The following is a 19,950-nucleotide window of genomic DNA, read 5'->3' on the forward strand; positions in this document are numbered from 1 at the left end:
CCGTCGTGTTTATGCAACAGAACTGTGTGCGTGAGGAAGGCGCGTCACAAACGGGGGGAATTGCATGAAAATCCTTGTCACTGAGGGAAACGTCCACTCCCATGATTGGGGCAGAGCTGCAACCGCGGCCTCACTGTTTAATGCTCATTTCACCGTCGATAACAGGAAGGTCACGGCGCGCGCCGCCGCCTTCTGGAGCGGCGTTGTGTGATCTCACTCCTTTGACTTGCACCATTTCACCACGTACAGAATAAGCTGCGACAAAGACAATGGTAAAATGGCACCGCATACAAAAAATGAAGGATGATTAGGTTTTAAGTGTAGAATATACTTAAGATTCGTTTAAGCATGCAGTTAGGTTTGCTGCGAAGCATGTTATTATTCCAGCTGAGTTGTGGAGCAACATTATTTCTAGGCGACAGGGCTGGAAAGACGTAATGTTGTTTAATGGCCCATGAGAATATTTGATTTTCATACATATGAAGATATCTATTAGTTCAACTTAGTGGTGCTGATGATAACGTTCACTTCAACTGCTGTTAACTGAACGTATCACCATCCCCATCAAACCATGATAATTGATGCTGGACCTTGAGGGGGTGAGTCATTGACCTGACGACAGGCCTCAGGCCAGATGTGTGACCCTGGGAGCTCACAGGCTTCACTCCTCACGCAGCTCTTTGAGCAAATAAGAAACTAGCAGCACCTGAATTGGGAATTTGAACAAAATGCCGTTTGAACATCCTCCTTCGTGGCTCCACCTCTCTAACTGTGTGGTTGCTATGGCAGCTCCTCCGTCAGGTGCTGGATCAGGCCGTGTTCTAATGGATGTAGCTAATTTTCCTCTGGCAGATTCAAAGATCATTATAACACAAACCACAGATCCCAAGTCCGCGTTGGTATTTCCCTAAAGGTCAGCGGACGTACAGTATGTTTTATTGTAGGAGGCAGAGCCGCGCACCGAGCAGCTGCGTGTGATGTATGGCCCGGCTTCCCTCGATCAATATGGCCGAAGGATTGAATGTGTGCTTCGTGCGATGGATCGGTGGTGCTGGCGAACAGCAACACAGCGCTGCTCCTCTTTGTCAGATGTTGTTTCAATTTAAAAAATTCCATAGTGATCGTGTGTATGAAGTTGGTGCATGACTTCATAAGGTTAGGCATTACTGATATTTGAATAGCTCATGCTGAGCTAATATTTAGTTTTGAACAGGCCTGTTAAAAGCTCCAATCTTTAACCTTTACGTGGTGAAACCGAAGCAGTGGGAGCTGCTGCCTTTATTAGAGCGTCTGTTACTGTACCATAAACTATACGACCACTGCATTAATAGAGATGATTTATTGGACCCCCAGAGGAAGATTTATATGGATGAGGTGTTCCAATATGTTCAGTGAGCTGCCTTGGCATTGCATGTACTGATCTTGAACGTCACGCGTGTTGTGATGTAACGTCTGCTTACAAAGATTTATTAACTATTCAGTGATAAATCAGACAAGTCTTTACAGGGTTTGCTTTAAGATGACAGAAGCTAACGCAACAGTTTTCACTTCCACGACCTTTTAACTGACTTTGATGGAAGCAGTTGGTAAAGTTTCTCCTGCACACAGTTAGAGGTGAGCAGATGCTCATTCGCTGCGATGGCTCCTCTCACATCCCTCGACCTGAAGAAGTCAGATGTGCAGCACAGCAAACACGCTGGGACATCGGGGGCACGACACACGGCCACAAGCTGGGCTTTTAGCCTGAGCGGCATTCATCAGACTGTGTTGTGGTGAACCCACCCCCCGTCCTCCATCCATGTCCATCAGAAAGCCTCCAGGAAACAGGTCAATGAACAAAGGGAGCGAGGGAGACTGGGAGAAATAGCATGGGCGGCTGGAGGAGGGGCATCAGAAGTTGATAAGAACTGAGCGCCACTGTTCTTCTAGAGAGCAGCTGCCGGAAGAGCTGCTCAAAGACAGACAAAAACACTTCCCAGCGCGCTCGCTGGCCCCCAGTGACACCTCCCAGAAGTCTGCCTATCGGCCACTCCAGAGCGTTACTGGGAGCCGTCGCCCCGGCAACAGCCTGCGGCGCTGCATCGCATGTAGGCCTCCTCCGCTAACGAGAGGATGTCATACTCGCGCGCTTTTAACTCGTTGGATTATTGAGTTTTTCGTGCGCTATTTGTCATCTGTCAAAATGACGTCTCGGCGCCAAGTCTCAGTTGCTGTCAGCCGTCACGACATCCGTTGCCATGGCGTTCGCATCACAATACACAACATTCTTTGCAGAGGTGAATATTTTCTGAGACACAAATAAAAGGAAAATAAGGTTGAAACGTGTTGCCGTGGCAACCGTCGACAGAGGGAATGGAACCGGATCCTGCCATTACGGGTGCAGACGAAGCTCAAAGTCATAAAACATCGCCCACGCTCCATAAATTTAACACGTCCCGGGTAAATATTTAGCTTCTCCTCGGTGTTGTGGGTTCCAGCTTGGTGAATTATACGGGCTTTTATAATAATTTAACCAAATTAAACCCGGTAAATCCTGTTTATATGAGTTCAGCTGTGGTCTGAACAAAGTTTTAATTGAGCCAGGAGGAAAAGATAAACGTCTCAAAACTCCCGTGTCTCAGGTCAGAAAAGTTTCTGTCCAGGTGTAATGATGAGAAAGCAGATCCTTAATAAGGAGAAGACAAGGTGTTCCTGTCAGAACCTACACCCACAGTGGCAGACAGACGGGACGGGAGGACCCTTACAATCACCAAGAAGTGCCAAAGATGAAGGAAGGTGTCAGAAGTTTCAGTGTGTGTTTTTAAAACGTCCACCGGCATCTTAATGTATCAGTAATTAAGACTAGAAGGAGCTGAAGCAGCAGCTTCTTTGAGTCTCTGCTGGTTGTCTGGAAACGGTCCCAGTCACAAAAACTGTTCAGTGTTTACTGAGCTAAGCAGCAACAAAGCTGGAAAAAACTGGATGCCGCTCTATGATGTGTCACATTTAAGGATGAAGGAAATTCAGATTAGGCGCCGTTGTCTAATCCAAAGATTAGGAGGAGACGTCCGGGTCTTTTCAGGTCAGTTCTTTGGCCATCGCCTGCTCTTTCAGCTGCTCCATCAGTGATGAGGCCGCTAACGGGTAATGTGCTGCCTTCAGGCTGCCTCGTTAACAGGTGACAGATCGGTTTTGCATAAAAGCCCCAAAGTCCCACGGCTTTTTTCTCTGTGGTGAAAACAGTGTTGGAGAGGGTGAGATTTCCAACAGTCATATTCGTTAGCTGTGACTGGACTGTTGATGATCATCACCACAGTCGAGAGGTGTCTGTGTTGGACTGATTCATCTCAGTTCTCTATTAAAAGTGAGACATTCGCTTCACTGACGATTAAACAGACACAGAAATGTTTATAGAAAGAAACAGACTAATGACCAGTTTGTGTCATTGTTTGTAGAGGTTTCACATGGATGCAAGGATCAAATGTCGGCTTATTAACTGCAGCGTTCAGTCTTTGATCAGAGGAAACGTAAACAGTGGTGTAAAAGGCGTCAATGCCACAGTGGTGAGAATGAGGTCAGCTAATTGGGCCGGCTAAATATATTTCACAGGGTGCGTCGTCTCCTTGGAAGGTGAAACACAGTGCTGTAACACATTTAATGTGATAATGAGGAGGTTTGGACCTTGTGACAGACACAGGAACCTCCAGAAGCTGCAGCAGCAGCCTCGCCGTCGTAACTATGAGAACGTCCTGGTTGAGTCCTTAGTGCTATGAGGCGTTTACTGTCACGCAGTGTCACGGTAAAAAGTAAAGTCTGACAGTTTCAGGTAAAGTAACGATATTTTCAAATAGAACTCACTTAAGACTCACTTAACTGAGTTACACACTGCACTCAAAAAACCTGGATTGGGTGCATGCTACATTAACATAATTTTAACATGCAACTTCAACAATATAAATTCTTGTTTTGTGTCTGAACATAATAAAATTACGTAAATGTAACAACTTCAACAGGTTACATCAATATTTTATGTTAACTCAACGTAATAAAAATAGGTTTAGACAACAACATATCCAAAGCTGAAGGTGGCAGTAATGAGCAAATTCACAACTTAGACTACGGCCCTGCCGCTTCTTCAGGATCCTGACGTAAAGGAAAACACCTGTTCATGATGTGTGCAAGAAGGTAAGTTTAACGTCCATTGAATAAAAAACCGCATGGGTGCAGAAATGTTGTTAGTAGCTATATATAGTGCCTTTTAGCATTTTGGACGTTTAATTAGCTAGAGTACGTATCCGTGTTATGTGACTGCGCCTGTGCTCACAAGCTAACCTAGCTAGCTTCCGTACAACACTGAGAACGTGCTAGTTTTAAATAAGCTTATCTGCAATAAAATATATATATATTGTAATTTTTTATATTATTTTATAGCCGTTAAACGGCGATCTTTGCTCAGTTAGGAGTGAGACTTTTACGTATTTCCAATGCGAGTTCATCGCGCGAGCGCGGGATTTTCAAATTTCAAATAACCGACATCAGCGTTGCCCCTCGGTCGGTTTGGATGCGACGAGGATTTTACGAGTCAGCGGCATTTGTTCAGGTTGGTGCAATATTTTCTGACATATACTCTCCGTCCGCAGGTGTTAGAGCAGAGAACTACTGGAAACGGAAAACAGAAGTACAGAGACTTGCCCTAATGGAAAGGTAACCCATGAGCATTAAATAGAAATGTGCTGTCATGCTATGCATTTCCTGAGGTAATTTACACGAACCTACCAAAATGGTGTTTGAGTTATTTCACTCTACATATTGTTTGCATTGTATATCGTATTATCATAAATCTATTTGTTTCACACGGTAAAGGAAAATAATCAAATTACTTACACAAGTATTTATTTAATTAAGCTTTAACATTTGTACCTTTTTTATAAGATTGTGTACTCATTTCACAGCACATAATTGGTTTCCTAATTTATTACAGCTATTTTGACTTGAAACCTGTTCTTTATCATCTAAAATGTGTCTCTTGGTGTTTACCTCCAATGGCCATTCTGTGAAAGTGTCCCATTCTAGAGCTGAGAAGAGACAGCAGGACAGGGAATCATCTGCTAGTGTCGCGTCAGATGTCTACATGTCCACAAGTTGTTTAAGAAAAAGTAAGGTAAGAGGGAATGAAAAGAAATAAGATAAATAGACTCTAAGGTATTTGGAGATGCAAGGAGTGCAGCGTGACTTTTTCTAGTAGATACGACTATTGCAAACACAAGGCAAGAAGTTATCAGAGATGAACCCTTCATCACCGAGTTCAAAACCAGATGGCCTGCTCTCTTCTGTGTTTCTGAGGTTGGTCAATAAATATGTCTATATATATATACAATGTGATTCTGATCAGACAAACAAAATATATTAAAATGTATCAAAGTATTGTTTACACATTTGCCATTCAGTGCATTGATAACTTGTGTACTTTTTTTCTTTTTAAGAATAAATTTAAGAGGACTACAACAGTTTGCTGCAACAGTTCTTCTCCATGCTGGATGGTTATTCTTCAGACCTGAAAACGGTGTTTGGCAAGGAAGGCGGCATTCAAGGACAAAAGATTAAGAGCATCATGGTTCCCATAACCCAGGTATGATGATGGGAAAAAAATCTATGTCGTAATATGTTAGTGACAGCTACTCACTTGAATAAAAATTGTTCCCTAAAATAGATTAAAATTGTTTTGTTTTTTGTGTGATTACTTTGTTTGTCCTAAAGACTAACTCCATTGATGTCAGAAGAGTACATCCTTTAAGCCCAGTGTGTGTTCCTCAATGAAGATCCTGGCAACCTTGTGAAAGAATGGATGGTAAGAATGTTTTTTTATTTTTTTTTATTTCATGTAAGTTTAAAATTTCAAAGTGATTTATATATGCTTTAAAAGTTGAAGTGTTATATAACATCATCCGCTTTTTTAATTTTACATTTCAGATCGTGGACGCCTTGAAGAAGCCATGATAGAGACAATTCTTGAAGTTTTTGTCATTCACAAAGATGCAGAGGCAGATGATGACCCTGAAGATGTAGTCATCGTTTCAAGTCTTGGATGAGTTGGGTAGTGTCCCACTTGCTGTGTTGTTGTTGTTTGCTCTTGTTATATGCTCTCAACCTCAGCTACCCTCCACTAAAAGTTGTTTGAAATATTGGCCCAATGCTGTATGTACAATACTGGATGTTAGTGACATTTTGTAGCTGCCTTTGACATTTGAAAGCTGTTTTATCGTTTTTATGAAGCTTATAAAGTATTCTAACCAGTCTAAATCCAATGTGCTTTGTGTCTTCTCCAACCTACACACCAGCTGGGGATATATGTTAGTTTGCATAATAGAAATACTGTTTCAAAGATTACTTTATTTGTATGTAACTTTGAAAAGCTAATGTTGGCACAAAACATTTGATAACTTTACATTGGTTGTGTTAGTATAGCATAATTTATTAATTAATTTAAATTAACTTGTTACTACCCTATAAAATTAAGTAACAAGTATTAATATTATACATGATCAAATAACCCAAGAAAATTATGTTCAATCAACCCTAAAAACATTAGTGGGACTGACCCATGGTCATTAGGTAACATTAACATGAATATATCATGTTGCTTCACCCTGTTTACATTTGGTTCACTGAGCGAAATAGCTTCTTGCTATCTTAACGCATTTTAATTAGATGGAAATACTTTCCATAATTTTATTATGTTCATCCAACAAGTTTTTTTTTTGAGTGTGCAGGATCTACTCTACAGACTATTATGCAGCTCAGTTCACGTCAGTTTTCATTTCTATTTATTTATTTGTGAATCTTGTTTACAAAATAAGTAATTTTCATAAATGTAAAATATAACCTGCTGATCCAGCTTTGCTTTGGGACGTTTCCTCTACGCTTGAACGCTGAGCATAATCTACCAAATGTTAGATTTTTCTTTCTTAGGAACACATTTGTTGCTAATTTTTTGGGTGAAATGACAGTGAAGGGATTCAGTAAATTGCGGGCTCACAAAGCGGAGCGAGCCGTGCGGCATATGTTCGCGGCGCTGTGTGTAAGTGCATTGTTGGGATTACAACTCTCCAATTTGACATTGTGTTTATCTCGCTGTAACATTCCCCAGATTGAGGGAGAATTGCATTTAACGCTGCGGAGAGAAAGTTGGAGAGGAAACAGCGGAGCTTTACAAAGCCAGCAGTGAGCAATAATGACATTTTGCTATTGGTGCCTAATTAGAGTGACCTTGTCAGCGCTGGAAAAACAAAGATTTACGCAGTCATTTCGTTTTCTTTCTGTGTTCAGAGGGGTTTCTGCGAGGTTTCATTGAAAAGCAGTCAGATGTGACAGGATTAATGGCTTTTCCCACAATCCTCGCTGTTTCTGCGAGGCTACTTCTTGCGCCTGGCTTTTCTGTTTTAATTAAACATTTATTTTAATGTTTTCCACAAAACCCTTTCTTTGTCTTTATTTACTTTCCCCGCTGCGTGGGACGTGTTGGAGCACAGCTCCTGGATGTGATTTACCCTGTTTGCTAATAAAGTAACATGCTATCAAACTGCTTCCTCCCGTATAAGCTGCAGTCATGGGGATATCCAGTTTATGAGCGTGAGCTTTGAGAATTTTAATCCTGGGCAAATTCTCGCCAGTGAGAGTGTGTCAGCAAAGCACGCCTTAGAAACATGAAAATGGATGAGCAAGAACGAGGCTCCTGCGTTTCGCTGGCTTCAGGGCGTGGCAGCGAGGAGCGCTACAATACACTTATTATGGCCTGCGATGATGAGATAGGAAGTTTGTTTATCTTCTGAGGGACTCGAGCTTTGCTACACTGGGTTTTCATGCCTTGCAACACACAGTGCGGCCTGGACTGGCTGAGCCATGACATGTTTTCAGCAGCCACTTAAAGATAATCTGAAGTAATGAAGAGGATGTTGGGCTGTAACACTAATAAATGGTGATGAAGGCTCCGATATGAAACAAAGCAGCATCAGTATGTTAACCTCTTACCTTCTCAGAAAATTATGTCTCGAAAGGATTGTTTACTACGATGGATGTTGCTTTTTGCAGCAGGAAAAATAAAACTGTACACTGCACCAGGTTGTGGCAGCACTTTCCAGTTTGAAGTTAATAGATGAGCGTTGTAGATGGATGAACACTGTAACATTTTGCTTGGGAAACATAAAATCTTTATTGCAATTTGATCCAGTGCATTTCTAACGCCTCCTGCTCTGGATTAGCTGATGAAATGTACTCCAACCGTTGGTTTCTCACCTACTCCCACACACAAACCCCCTCTCACGACACGTAAAAGCACTATTCCTTCCTGAGCTTTCTATTCAGCGAACTCAGCGAGATCGGGCCTCCCGCTGCACAGACGGTGCAAATTAGATTCTTAAAAACTATAATAGCCTCAGTGTGTCAGCTTTTTCCTTAAACATGTTTAAAATTGCCCCAAGTAAGATGACTTTGTGTATTTTCACTGTACTGTCATAGAAAGAAGAAAGAGACCTAGAAGCCTTTAAATAAGTCTGTATTAATAATTATTGAATTCTCAAATCAGACCAATTGTTTCAAATCAAGTAGTTTCATGAAAACTTTTACTGTTACTTGTTGAACATCTAACGTTATCTCGCCTCTTCACTGAATTGTACCAAATTGTTTCATTAGACTGTGAAAATGAACAGACAACAGGCTAACAATCGTCCGCTTTTAGCTCCCAGTGAGAATAAGAGTGAAACGACATTAACGAGGTCTGAACACTGGCCACTGTCATTTTCAGAAAAGATTAGGGAGGGTGTCACGAACTGATGGAAGTGATCAGACAGCTGTTAGCGCTTCGTCTCGGTGGCTGTGATCAACATTTTATTGCTTGAGTCGACAGTTTGTAAGCGCGAGCGTTCTGGCAGGAGAAGAAAGTCCGTCCCGGCCTCATTTGCCATTCTCGAACAAACTCTGTATGTTTCGCGGGGGTGTGAGGTTTGAAGCGGCCTCAAGGATGGAGACGCTGGCTTTTTGATGTGGTGACTGGTTTGAAGACTGACATGGGTCGTAGCCAGAGGGACGGCCCAGGGAAGCGGCGTCTGCCCTAAAATGTGATTGGCCACCGCGATGTCTCTCCTGTTATGTCCATGGGGACAGTAACTCCCCAATGTCCTCTAAATTTTAGTAACATTTGCCTGAAGCATTCAAAAAATGATGTGTAGCTGATAAAACTGAAGCTACTCCAAAGTATAGTCAGTAGATATTTTATTGACTGATTTTACCAGTTTCCAGGCTTAGTTTATTTAATAGGTAATCGTGCTTAAAGATTACATTTCCTAACAGAAGGGCTACGTGCGCGTTATACTTTTAATGTGAAGGAGCCTCAACAGGAAGTTAGTGGCTACGGTTGCCAATTCTAGTGTTGTCAGGATGGCCGGAGGATAAACACGTGTTTTCACGTGTTCAACACACCTGTGCCAGGTACGAGCTCAGGCTGTGTTTTCAATCTAACACCAGGTTGAAGAGGCGCCAGCGTGGCAGAAACTCACACTGTCGGGTAATATGTAATATCGACTAGTAGTGATGCCTGCGTTGCCATGGTAACGTCGTACGTTTTGAGCGTTTTGGTTTAGCGCAGAAGAATTATGGTCGGTCTTCCCGCTTGCTGTCATGACGCAGACGTCTACTCGGCGTGGCAGCAGAGCTTCCGCTCTGTCATTCTGTTGATTACGTCGCGGCCGCTCTTGGCTGCCGAGCGTGTTTCCAGCCGACGTGGCAACACGCCGAGCGTCCTCGCGCCGGGCTCACCAATATGTGACGTATGGGCTCCTATTCCCTTTGTCAGCAAGTCGTTGCGGTGATATTGTCGAAGAGAAGATGACTCATTCGGTTAATTAGCTTGAAGGACACACTCGCCCGGTCAATAAACCTGATTAACTTATACGTATGTGATGAATATAGAAGCAACATGCAGATTTGCTGGCCACGGTACAGAATAGCTCAAACAGCAAGCTGTCATAGGATGTGTCCTTTAGTTTGTGTCTACAGAACCGTTGGAGTCCAGCTAATGGACTGGTTGTCCTTACTGGTTGTGTTGAAAGTCGTAATTATTTCACGATGGCTTTAAAACAACCCCACAGTGACCAGTCTGTCCTTGTTCCCCGTAGTGTCACAGTAAAACACCTTGAATGATTAGAAACCAAAGGGACGTGGTCATTCCATCCAATCCCATATGAAAAATGTATGGCTTGATTCACACTCAACATCAGTCTTTCCCAGTCTATCAAAAAGTCATAAGGTGACTCATAAAGGTTTGAACTGTGGTACAGCAGATCGTTTACTGTCCGATCCAATCACTCTCCTGGCAGAGCTCAGGTAAAGCTGTCCATTAATCAGCTGTAAGGGAAACCAAGAGAGGTGCCTTTTAATAGTTGTGTGGCCCTAATGTACTAAAGGTTTGTACTAAAGGTCTCAGCTATGTGGTAGGTAAGTAAAAACGGGTTTGTATGTGATTGACCTGATGTCCCAACTCAATAACCACCAAAACAAGAAGCTTCGGCCATTGTGTTCTCACCGACCTCCCTCCTCTGCTCCAGTCTGTTCACAGTTCTCAAGAGGGGTCTACGCCATCTTCGGGTTCTACGACAAGAAGTCGGTGAACACCATCACGTCGTTTTGCGGCACGCTGCACGTCTCCTTCATAACGCCGAGCTTCCCCCTGGACGGGAACCAGCAGTTCATCATCCAGATGAGGCCCGACATCAAGGGGCCCCTCCTCAGCCTCATCGAGTACTACAAGTGGGACAAGTTTGCCTACCTGTACGACAGCGATAGAGGTGAGACGAGATGCTGGCGCCCCAGACGTTGTCACCATTGTTGGAGTTGCGGTTCTGCACATTTAAAACCCTCCATATCTGCTACTTGAAGCATTTGTTCTGTTGCCCTTCGATGATGGATTCAAGCAGCGAGGCGATCTACTGTATGAATAGCTCTCAGCCTTACTGTATCACCTCCATCCATTCATGCAGCAGTGGCTGGTATCAAATGGTTTGTTGCCCAACTAAGCTGTGGCCATGTTAAAAATGTCTGGTGGTGCAGGTAGTTCTGGGTAAAGGACATTTTGGTTCGTGACAAACTGCTTGTCACAAGCGATCAACTATAGCACCTTTTGTGTACGAGTCCGTTTTTTTGTCATATGAAGGGGAGGGGAGGCAGTTGGGAGTCATCTCTGACACACAGAGGAGGTGATGTGCCCTGTAGATGTTGTCGTCCACTCTCTACTCTGAGCACGGAATAAACACACCAGCTGGATGAGACCTGCCCCTCTCAGACTGCCATTAAGCTGAATGAGTCATTCCCGTTCAGATATGTCTGACTCCCTATATCGCGCAGTAAACAAATCAACAAATTTACTTGTAGGACCCCTCAGACACCAAAATGACTCCTGCCAAAAAGTTTCTCCTGAAACCTCGAAACTTTTATAGCACGGTTGAAGATTCCTTTTCTGAATATGTATTAAAAGCATTTGATTTGTCTCCTGGAGCACATAAGTGAGTGTGAACCAACCGGCTGCAAAATCCCTAAACATGTAGACACCAGGAGGCACTGACACGAATTAGAATATAAAAATGTTGGATGCGAGTTCCTGGTTTATTGCCCTGTAATGAAATGGTACTTTCGCAGTTTTCCCTCATCACAGAATGTCTCCATTCTATTTAAAGAGTTGCCTAATAAAATCCTTGGGCTCCCAAAAGGCCAGGGTTGGGACCGCGAGGGATGCTCTCTTATACTGTAATAAAAATCTAAAGTAAAGATACAGATAAATTAGTCACAACAATGATTTCAACTTTGATTCAAATATTCCCACGTCATCATGGGATGTTTCTGTGTCCAGTCAGGCGACGTTTTCATTGTTCACACACAAATGATAAGAGCGAGAAGGTTAAAGGTCGCACTTCGTCTGCTGTGTCACGTTGCTCACATTCTGGAGAACAAAGCAAACGATAATCACTCATTGTTTTTGCTTTAATTTCAACAGCTGTGGCTTCAAAAATTAGACTGTAGGTGCCTTTTGCAGGACTTTTAAATAATACACGGGCTTAAAGCAACGCTGAAGCAAGTGAGGCTGCTCTCGATACGATGTTTAACACAAGGATGAGGGGATTTAGTGCTTTTCTGCTTTGTAGGGCCTTTAACTCTCTATCATTTCACATCGCTACACTCTCGTCTCCCCTCACACGCTTACTGTGCTTTTTAACGGTCAGCGCTACTCCCCGCGTGCTCCTCTCTCTCCTCCGTCCCCGTACTCGGCCTGGCTCTGTACAGTACTGTACGTACGACTCCTCAGCAAAACCAGGGCAGCTCTCGACCAGCTGCTTCACATCGTCCTCCTGCTAGTGCTAACGTTGACCTGCCGTCCCCGTCGTACCGCCGTTAGGACATCAACAGTCTGCCGTGCATATTTCATCACTGCATGGCTGTCTAATTAGGTCAGTATGATCCTCTCATTCCCATGGCAACCAAACTGTGGAGACAGACTAAAGGAGAGAAAGAGGACTGTAAGTGACTGAGTGGTAAATGATGCTGGGTGTGTGTGGGAGTACATCAGGGAGGAGGTGATGGAGTCGCCACTGGTTACGATGAACGTTCCGGCTAATGGATGAACCAATACCACCACTGTCAGCGCTTCTTAGTACGCCGTTATGAGATGAACTGGTGATGTGGGTGGATGGCTCCAAGCGGGACCACTGTCGGCCGCTCTCTGTGTTTTAGCGCCTAGCCTGTGCTCGGTTCTGCCATTCACTCCGAGCTCACAGCCAAAGTCGGACTTCACAGCCCAGCTGGTGAACGTCGGCGCGTCTGGTTCGCTCTCATTTCAAGAGACTGTGAAGGAAATGTTTGACTGGGCTAATGTGGACAGGTTAGTTTCAACCTGGGGACCTTCTCCTCCATGTTCTCGCAAAAGCAGATTCTATATGTGAACTCAGCACAATGTTCTGGTCAATGTGCATTAAATTAAGCTTGTAGAGTCGTGGCTGCATGTGATATCACAAGAATCTGTCTCTTTCGCGGCACTCTGCTTGTTTACGCCTCCTTATTCACGTCTTACAGCCTGAGCTCTGTGGCCACTTGAATCTTTGTGTCTTTGAGTCACAAAGATCTTTGAGTCTTTGTGTTGGTTTGATTTTAAACAGGAATCTGATTTTTATGTCTGCCTATTTTCTGTTTTTTCATAGACAGCTTTTAGTCATACTGAGAATCTTGCTATAAAAGTTGAAGCTAATTACACAGTTATCGTTGCCTTTAATTATTTCCCTGTCAAAGGCAGATCGGGGGAAAAAGCCTCAGTGGTTTGATTTATATTTCAAGTCATCATTTAAATGAGCTGAACTGACACTGACATGTCTGTGAGCTGTTTTGCACAATAGGACGTGTCAGCTCTGTTGGTTCGTCTTTTACTGCTAGACCCGTCCTGATCGTCAACTACATGGGACCCAAAGATGTGTGAATAGCTGGTAGGAGCTCCTACTGTACACGTCCACGCCAGGAAGCAACGTCCTCCTAGAATCTGAATCTTGGGAAGGTGCAGATGGCGTTTGGGAACGTTCCACGTTCTCCGCATGTGAATGGCCGACATATGGCCACTTGGCAGAGAAACATACACTATTCACTTGTGTTCATTTTTGCCGACAAACCTTTCTTTTAATGGAAACTGTGCTTTCACTTTCACACATCTACAAGTATTAAAATTTGTAGAATAATGATTTAGAGTTATAATTTAACTTACTGCAGGATTTGCATTTTCATTGTCCTCGTGTTATCTTTACGGTAAATCACTGAATTCCAATTATCTCATTTATTATGCATTGATAAAATGCTCACGTTTAACTACACTATAATGGCCTTACTGTAATTATGATGTATGGTCCATTTAAGTAAAACTGCAAGCCTCCATTTTCCTCCTCAACATCATAAAACCACACAAAATTGATTACATCTGTAATTCACCTCACCGGAGCAACGCCGACTGAAACGCTCAACCCTTTTTATCAAAGCTCGCTCCTGCTGCCCTCTGCAAACCGGGGATCAATACCAGCAGCTGCACATCTGTGGAAGCAGATACAGTGAGCGCCAGGAATGTAAGTTCAAATGGAAACTGTAGTTTTGTCTTTAACTGACCGATGGACAACTGCTAGGTATCATTAAATGACTTCGATGTGAAGCTGTTGGTGTTTCTTGCTGGATCTTTGGTCTATATTGGCAATGAGCCTTGCAGGACCTGCCACTTTAAACCTATAGGGACGCTGTCATCAAGCAGCAACAGCAGACTTGTGTCGCAGACAAGGGTTTTGTCAGAGCCACTTTCCTCCCACGTTAGGCCGAATAATGCCATCACCTGTGATTCATTTTGATGAGCTTTTATATAATGCACTGAGTCACTGGAAAAGCCTCCAGAGCTGAGGTGAATGGTGGTCAAATAACACAAGACCTGTGTTCATCAATAATTTGAAATGCTCCCGTTTGTCTTCCGAGCATTTGAGGAAGTTCAATAAAACAAAGTCAGAGAAAGTGAATAATGCTTTATGTCTGTTGTAATTTCATCCACAGGCCTGACGACGTTGCAGGTTGTTCTGGACACAGCAGCAGAGAAGAAGTGGCAGGTGACAGCCATCAATGTGGGAAACCTGAAGGACGAGCGGAAGGACGAGGCCTATCGCTCGCTCTTCCAGGACCTGGAGAACAAGAAGGAGAGGAGGGTGATCCTGGATTGTGAACAGGACAAAGTTAAAGACATCATGGAGCAGGTACACTGTGCACCTCTTTAATCAGGGACATGATAATAGCCCATTTATAATGAAAACTCAGGCTTATTATACTGCATGAACCTGAATGAACAAAGGGACTGGGCTGTTGCGTCCAGTCTTCTTTTAAATCTGGCTAATATTTTTATTTAAAATCAGCTGAGGAAAAAGGAAAACACAAAGTACCTCATTATGTGTGAGTAGCTTTAGGAGGTGTAAATAACACTTTAAAATGATTTGCATTAATTCTAAAAAAATGCTAACTGAACTGCTTCATTGTCCTTTAATTATTACTGTAGGACAACAGTCAAATTCAAATTCGCGTGGACCCAGCAGATGTACAAAGGCACCGTAACAATTATGCTAATTGCTAATTTAGCCCGTAAACAAAACTGCAATTAAAGGCAAAAGCGATTCACATAAACAGGTTGTTTCACTCTACCTTTTACTCAAGAGAGCGCTGTATCGATTAGCTTTTAAGGCTTGCGTCTGTTTAGCCGGATGCTGCGTGCAATCAGTGTCTACAGCTGCTGGGCCCGTTTATCGGGGAAAACCAGGAGCTGCTCGTTGGAAGCTTCTCGCGGCATATCACAGTGTTCACGTAGGAGATACAGCGCTGCTGTTATCAAGTAGCCGTAGTGGCAATTGTGACAGTAAAGTGGTGTGTATCTCATGACCCTGCAGGTCATCACCATCGGCAGACACGTCAAAGGCTACCACTACATCATAGCCAATCTGGTGAGTTGGAAGGACTCCTACTTTTATAGTGCATGAGGATTTTGCTGACCTTAAATGTTCTACTGTGATGTAGTGATTCTAATGAATCAACCCATGACTGTCTGCTCCGATGCTTTCAGGGGTTCATTGATGGAGATCTATCTAAAATCCAGTACGGCGGTGCCAACGTGTCAGGCTTTCAGATTGTTGACTTTGAAGATCCCCTGGTGTCTAAGTTCGACCAGCGATGGGACGCCCTGGAGGAAAAGGAGTATCCTGGAGCAGACAGTAAGATAAGGGTGAGTTGTCGTACAAAAGTGCAGCCATGATGAAAACACGTTCCCACCCATGTCCTATTGAAGATCATGACTAAACATAAATCTCAAATCACATTTCCTTCCTGCTAACTGAGATCCTATTCATAAGAGATATAATCTGTGTCCCAGTACACGTCCGCGTTGACCTACGACGCCGTGCAGGTGATGACCGAAGCATTCCGCTACCTGCACAAGCAGCGCATCGACTTCACCAGGAGGGCCAACAACGGCGACTGCCTGGCCAACCCGGCCGTGCCCTGGGCGCAGGGAGTGGAGATCGAGCGGGCGCTGAAGCAGGTACGGTCCCGCCGCAGCCTGTTGCCGTGGTGACAGCGGAGCAGACACCCACCCAGGCAGAGCGTGCCTCAGAGTCTGATTAAAAGACGGACGTTTCCCCACGCACCGGCGCAAACAGAGAAGCACCGGCAGCTCTTCTTCAGGAGAGAAACGGAGGTCTGCCCACAGAACGTCCTCCGAGCTTTGATGCACGGCGAGATAAGCGTCACTCCTGCTGGGAAATGAAGCTTGACAGCCAAAGTGGATTTTTTTTCTCTTTGCATGAGGTTGTCAAGGTTATAGAAACAGGAGCTTGTCAAAATTGCAGTTATTCTGTTTTTTAAACTAAGCACAACCACAATAGAATTGATCTCAGGGCATTTGTATCCAAAAACATCAGTCTGACATGAAATACGGGCTGCTTCATTCAGGAATCTGAGGATATGAACTAAAACAGAGACACATCAAATACACCATGTGCCCCCAGCTGTGTGGAATCTACTGTAAGAGGTGCTTTAGGCTTCATATTTTGCCAGCTTTGTCTTGAGGGCAGCCTCAGACGGCTCCTGTCATTCCTTCATCTCATCTGTGCCTTTTGAGAGCTACAGAGCAGCGTAAGAACATGAGGAAAATACTGATGTCTGGTGAGATTTCGCTTAACGTTGAACTCGTCCGATGATTTTCAAGGAGTTTGCTTTCTACAAACAAGCAAATCCAATCAAAGCTGGCTGGACAGTTTGGCTTTATCAGGGTGGATGCTAGACTGCAAAAGTAATGTATAAAAATAAACTTCCTTCTGATATCACCCCCTCTCCATAGCCACAGAGTGCAAGCTGGAGGTAGATGCTGTTTGCTGTTTGCTGACACCATGAATATGAGTTATGGTTAGGCATCACACATGAAAGATCACAGATCTTTTTTGATGAAGAAAAAGGGTTAAAAAATACAACTTGGCCTAAACAAGTTTATCCTCTGACTTTAAATGTACAGTAAAGAAACAAAGCTGTGAGGAACCACTGAACAACTCTACGTTTAAAGATTTAGTTTGATTTCTTCTGTTTCCTATTTAATTATTTATTGTAGCTCCTAGATTATAGTTTAATTAGTTAAACATTTGATTTCCTAATTAAATGGCTTCATTTGGTTCTTCACACGATGGTGTAACTGTAAGTTCTGCTTGGAAGGTGCACGTGCAAGGACTGTCAGGAAACATTCAGTTTGACCAACACGGCAAACGAGTCAACTACTCTGTGAATGTGATGGAATTAAAGAGCAACGGTCCTGTAAAGGTGAGCCCGTGGAAGGTTCTGATAGCTACAAAGTTGAATACATAGATTATTATTAGCTATTAATCATTTTTAATGTTTATATTTTCCAACCTGACAGATCGGATACTGGAATGAGGTGGACAAAATGGCCGTGACCAAATCTGATATCCTGTCTAATGAAACGACTGGCATGGAAAACAAAACTGTCATAGTCACCACCATCTTGGTAAATATCATGATACAATAATAACTTTTGTGTGTGTGAAGGCTTTTCTTCCTTAGGACAAACGCTCTTTGTTTTCAAGGTGAACTCTGGTGTGAAACCATTTTCGTAGCATTTTTTTTCCTTTTAACTTTAAACCTTTTGAACCTTTTGTTCTGAAAAGCGTTTCCCTGTTTGTTTTGCCCTCTGTCCTTCAGGAAGCACCTTACGTGATGCTGAAAAAGAGCCTTGGACAATGCATGGACAATGAATGCTACGAGGGTTATTGTGTAGATCTGGCTGCAGAGATAGCGAAGCACTGCGGCTTCAAATACCAGCTCAAAATAGTCGGGGATGGGAAATACGGAGCCAGAGATTCAGAGACCAAAATCTGGAACGGGATGGTTGGAGAGTTAGTGTACGGGGTGAGTTAAAGGCAGAGAGAGAGAGAGAGAGAGAGAATCTGCATCATTTCTGTCCACTTGATGTGGGACATATGTGTCCTTTGGTTTCACAGAAAGCAGACATCGCAGTGGCTCCGCTGACCATCACTTTGGTGCGAGAGGAGGTGATCGACTTCTCCAAACCTTTCATGTCTCTGGGAATCTCCATCATGATTAAGAAGCCTCAGAAATCCAAACCGGGCGTCTTCTCCTTCCTGGACCCGCTGGCCTACGAGATCTGGATGTGCATCGTGTTCGCCTACATCGGCGTCAGCGTGGTGCTGTTCCTCGTCAGCCGCTTCAGCCCGTATGAGTGGCACACCGAGGAGTACGAGGACGGGCAGATCCAGACCAATGAGTCGACAAATGAATTTGGCATATTCAACAGCCTGTGGTTCTCCCTCGGAGCCTTTATGCGACAAGGCTGTGACATATCACCTAGGTAGGTTTGAAAATCAACAACAATTTCCCCACAATATCTACAGTAGTAAGTTTATACAGCCATAATGTGAATAATATATTTTAGTTTGTTTGTGTGGGGTAACATGTAATTCAAGCATATCATATCAAATCTTTATCAATTTATTTAAGTCTATCTTTCTGCTACACTCGTCATTTGAATATGTTTTATTTGATATAATAATCTGTTCAACACTCCCTCTGGCATTTGTTTATCAGTCATCATTGACCATTGTGGACTCACTAGCTACTGCACAGGCTAATCTTATAGGTAAATCATTAGAATATATTATATAATAAATTGTTTAGCATCGTATTGGTGAACGTTCCCAAATCACTTTGCACCTTATTTTTGTTTAAGCAGTTAATACAAGCATTTTAGACTTTAACTCTGAATAAATTATTGTTATGTAGGCGTTGATTATTTTATCTTTAAACATGTGCTCAGCAGTTCTGGGTCGTGCTCTCCATAGACCGTAATCAGTGGCGAGACCTGTGTTCTGCACCTAATCCAGATGACGCGTATTATGACGTTAGTTATTCAAACCACAGTTGAACTTGCATCCTGTTAAAAGACTGACAGCAGAATGCTGAATGTGCTTGACAGATCTCTGTCTGGGCGTATTGTTGGTGGCGTGTGGTGGTTCTTCACCCTGATCATCATCTCGTCCTACACGGCCAACCTGGCTGCCTTTCTGACTGTGGAGAGGATGGTTTCTCCCATTGAAAGCGCAGAGGACCTGGCTAAACAGACAGAGATCGCATACGGAACTCTGGACTCTGGCTCCACGAAGGAGTTTTTTAGGGTGAGGCCACATCTTCCTCATAAATGTCATCTCTTCATGACGTCACACCACCAGTGGCGTAACGTCGCCTTTCGTCTATTGTCTTCTCCCAATGCAGCGCTCCAAAATCGCCCTGTTTGACAAAATGTGGACGTACATGCGCAGCGCAGAGCCGTCTGTGTTTGTGAGAACCACAGCTGAGGGGGTCCTGAGGGTGCGCAAGTCCAAGGGGAAGTATGCCTACCTGCTCGAGTCCACCATGAACGAGTACATCGAGCAGCGGAAGCCTTGCGACACCATGAAGGTGGGAGGCAACCTGGACTCCAAGGGCTACGGGATCGCCACGCCGAAAGGATCCTCATTAAGGTGGGTGGAATAGTATAACAATGTGTCCAATGTTGTTATAGTATCCCACCTACCCTGATGTAGCTTTGCTTATGTGTCTCTGGTTTGTATGAGGAGATGAGGTAATGCCTCTCATACCTTACCGATTCTTTTAAAAAGCATTGCAATTTATTGTAAGTCGATAAATTGCAAAACAAAGTGTTTAGTAACTTCTCAACTTTACGAGTAACTGGCAAAACTCTTTAAGAGTTTCTCAATTCACTACTACTGTTAATACATCGCACTATATAGAGACTTGTTTCTCTTCAGAGAAAATACTTGAAATTATTCTTCTGATTCGTCAGATTTTGAATCT

The 19,950-nt window shown here is 43.4% G+C and overlaps 1 protein-coding gene and 1 long non-coding RNA gene across 17 annotated transcripts in view; both read left to right on the forward strand.

Annotated features, from left to right (window-relative positions):
- gria2b (glutamate receptor, ionotropic, AMPA 2b) overlaps nt 1–19,950 on the forward strand; it is a 49,842-nt gene that overhangs the window by 6,455 nt on the left and 23,437 nt on the right. For 11 of the 12 annotated variants that reach the window (XR_008695858.1, XR_003787227.3, XM_055512329.1 and 8 more), the window contains exons 3-13: nt 10,578–10,817; nt 14,590–14,786; nt 15,468–15,521; nt 15,641–15,799; nt 15,947–16,114; nt 17,278–17,382; nt 17,480–17,587; nt 17,782–17,988; nt 18,081–18,448; nt 19,073–19,271; nt 19,369–19,616. Coding sequence is in view for 10 of the 12 variants with exons in the window: in XM_055512329.1 (XP_055368304.1) it covers nt 10,578–10,817; nt 14,590–14,786; nt 15,468–15,521; nt 15,641–15,799; nt 15,947–16,114; nt 17,278–17,382; nt 17,480–17,587; nt 17,782–17,988; nt 18,081–18,448; nt 19,073–19,271; nt 19,369–19,616 (2,053 nt within the window). In the remaining 2 variants the exon portion in view is untranslated. Of the gene's footprint in view, nt 1–9,331; nt 9,463–10,577; nt 10,818–14,589; nt 14,787–15,467; nt 15,522–15,640; nt 15,800–15,946; nt 16,115–17,277; nt 17,383–17,479; nt 17,588–17,781; nt 17,989–18,080; nt 18,449–19,072; nt 19,272–19,368; nt 19,617–19,950 lie in introns of those variants that run through there. The other variant, XM_029164648.2, reaches the window with a different exon arrangement.
- On the forward strand, nt 4,090–6,279 carry LOC114864044 (uncharacterized). 5 transcript variants are annotated; one of them, XR_003787231.3, is made up of 7 exons: nt 4,090–4,164; nt 4,620–4,683; nt 5,040–5,140; nt 5,225–5,322; nt 5,463–5,608; nt 5,737–5,827; nt 5,950–6,279. It is a non-coding gene; the product is annotated as an uncharacterized LOC114864044 (long non-coding RNA). The 5 variants fall into 5 exon arrangements; XR_003787233.3 differs by lacking the exon at nt 4,090–4,164 and having other exon boundaries at nt 4,320–4,683; nt 5,222–5,322; XR_008695859.1 differs by lacking the exon at nt 4,090–4,164 and having other exon boundaries at nt 4,321–4,683; nt 5,040–5,135; nt 5,222–5,322.

The sequence above is a fragment of the Betta splendens genome, chromosome 10 (assembly GCF_900634795.4).
Source record: "Betta splendens chromosome 10, fBetSpl5.4, whole genome shotgun sequence".
In the NCBI taxonomy this organism is placed as follows: domain Eukaryota; kingdom Metazoa; phylum Chordata; class Actinopteri; order Anabantiformes; family Osphronemidae; genus Betta; species Betta splendens.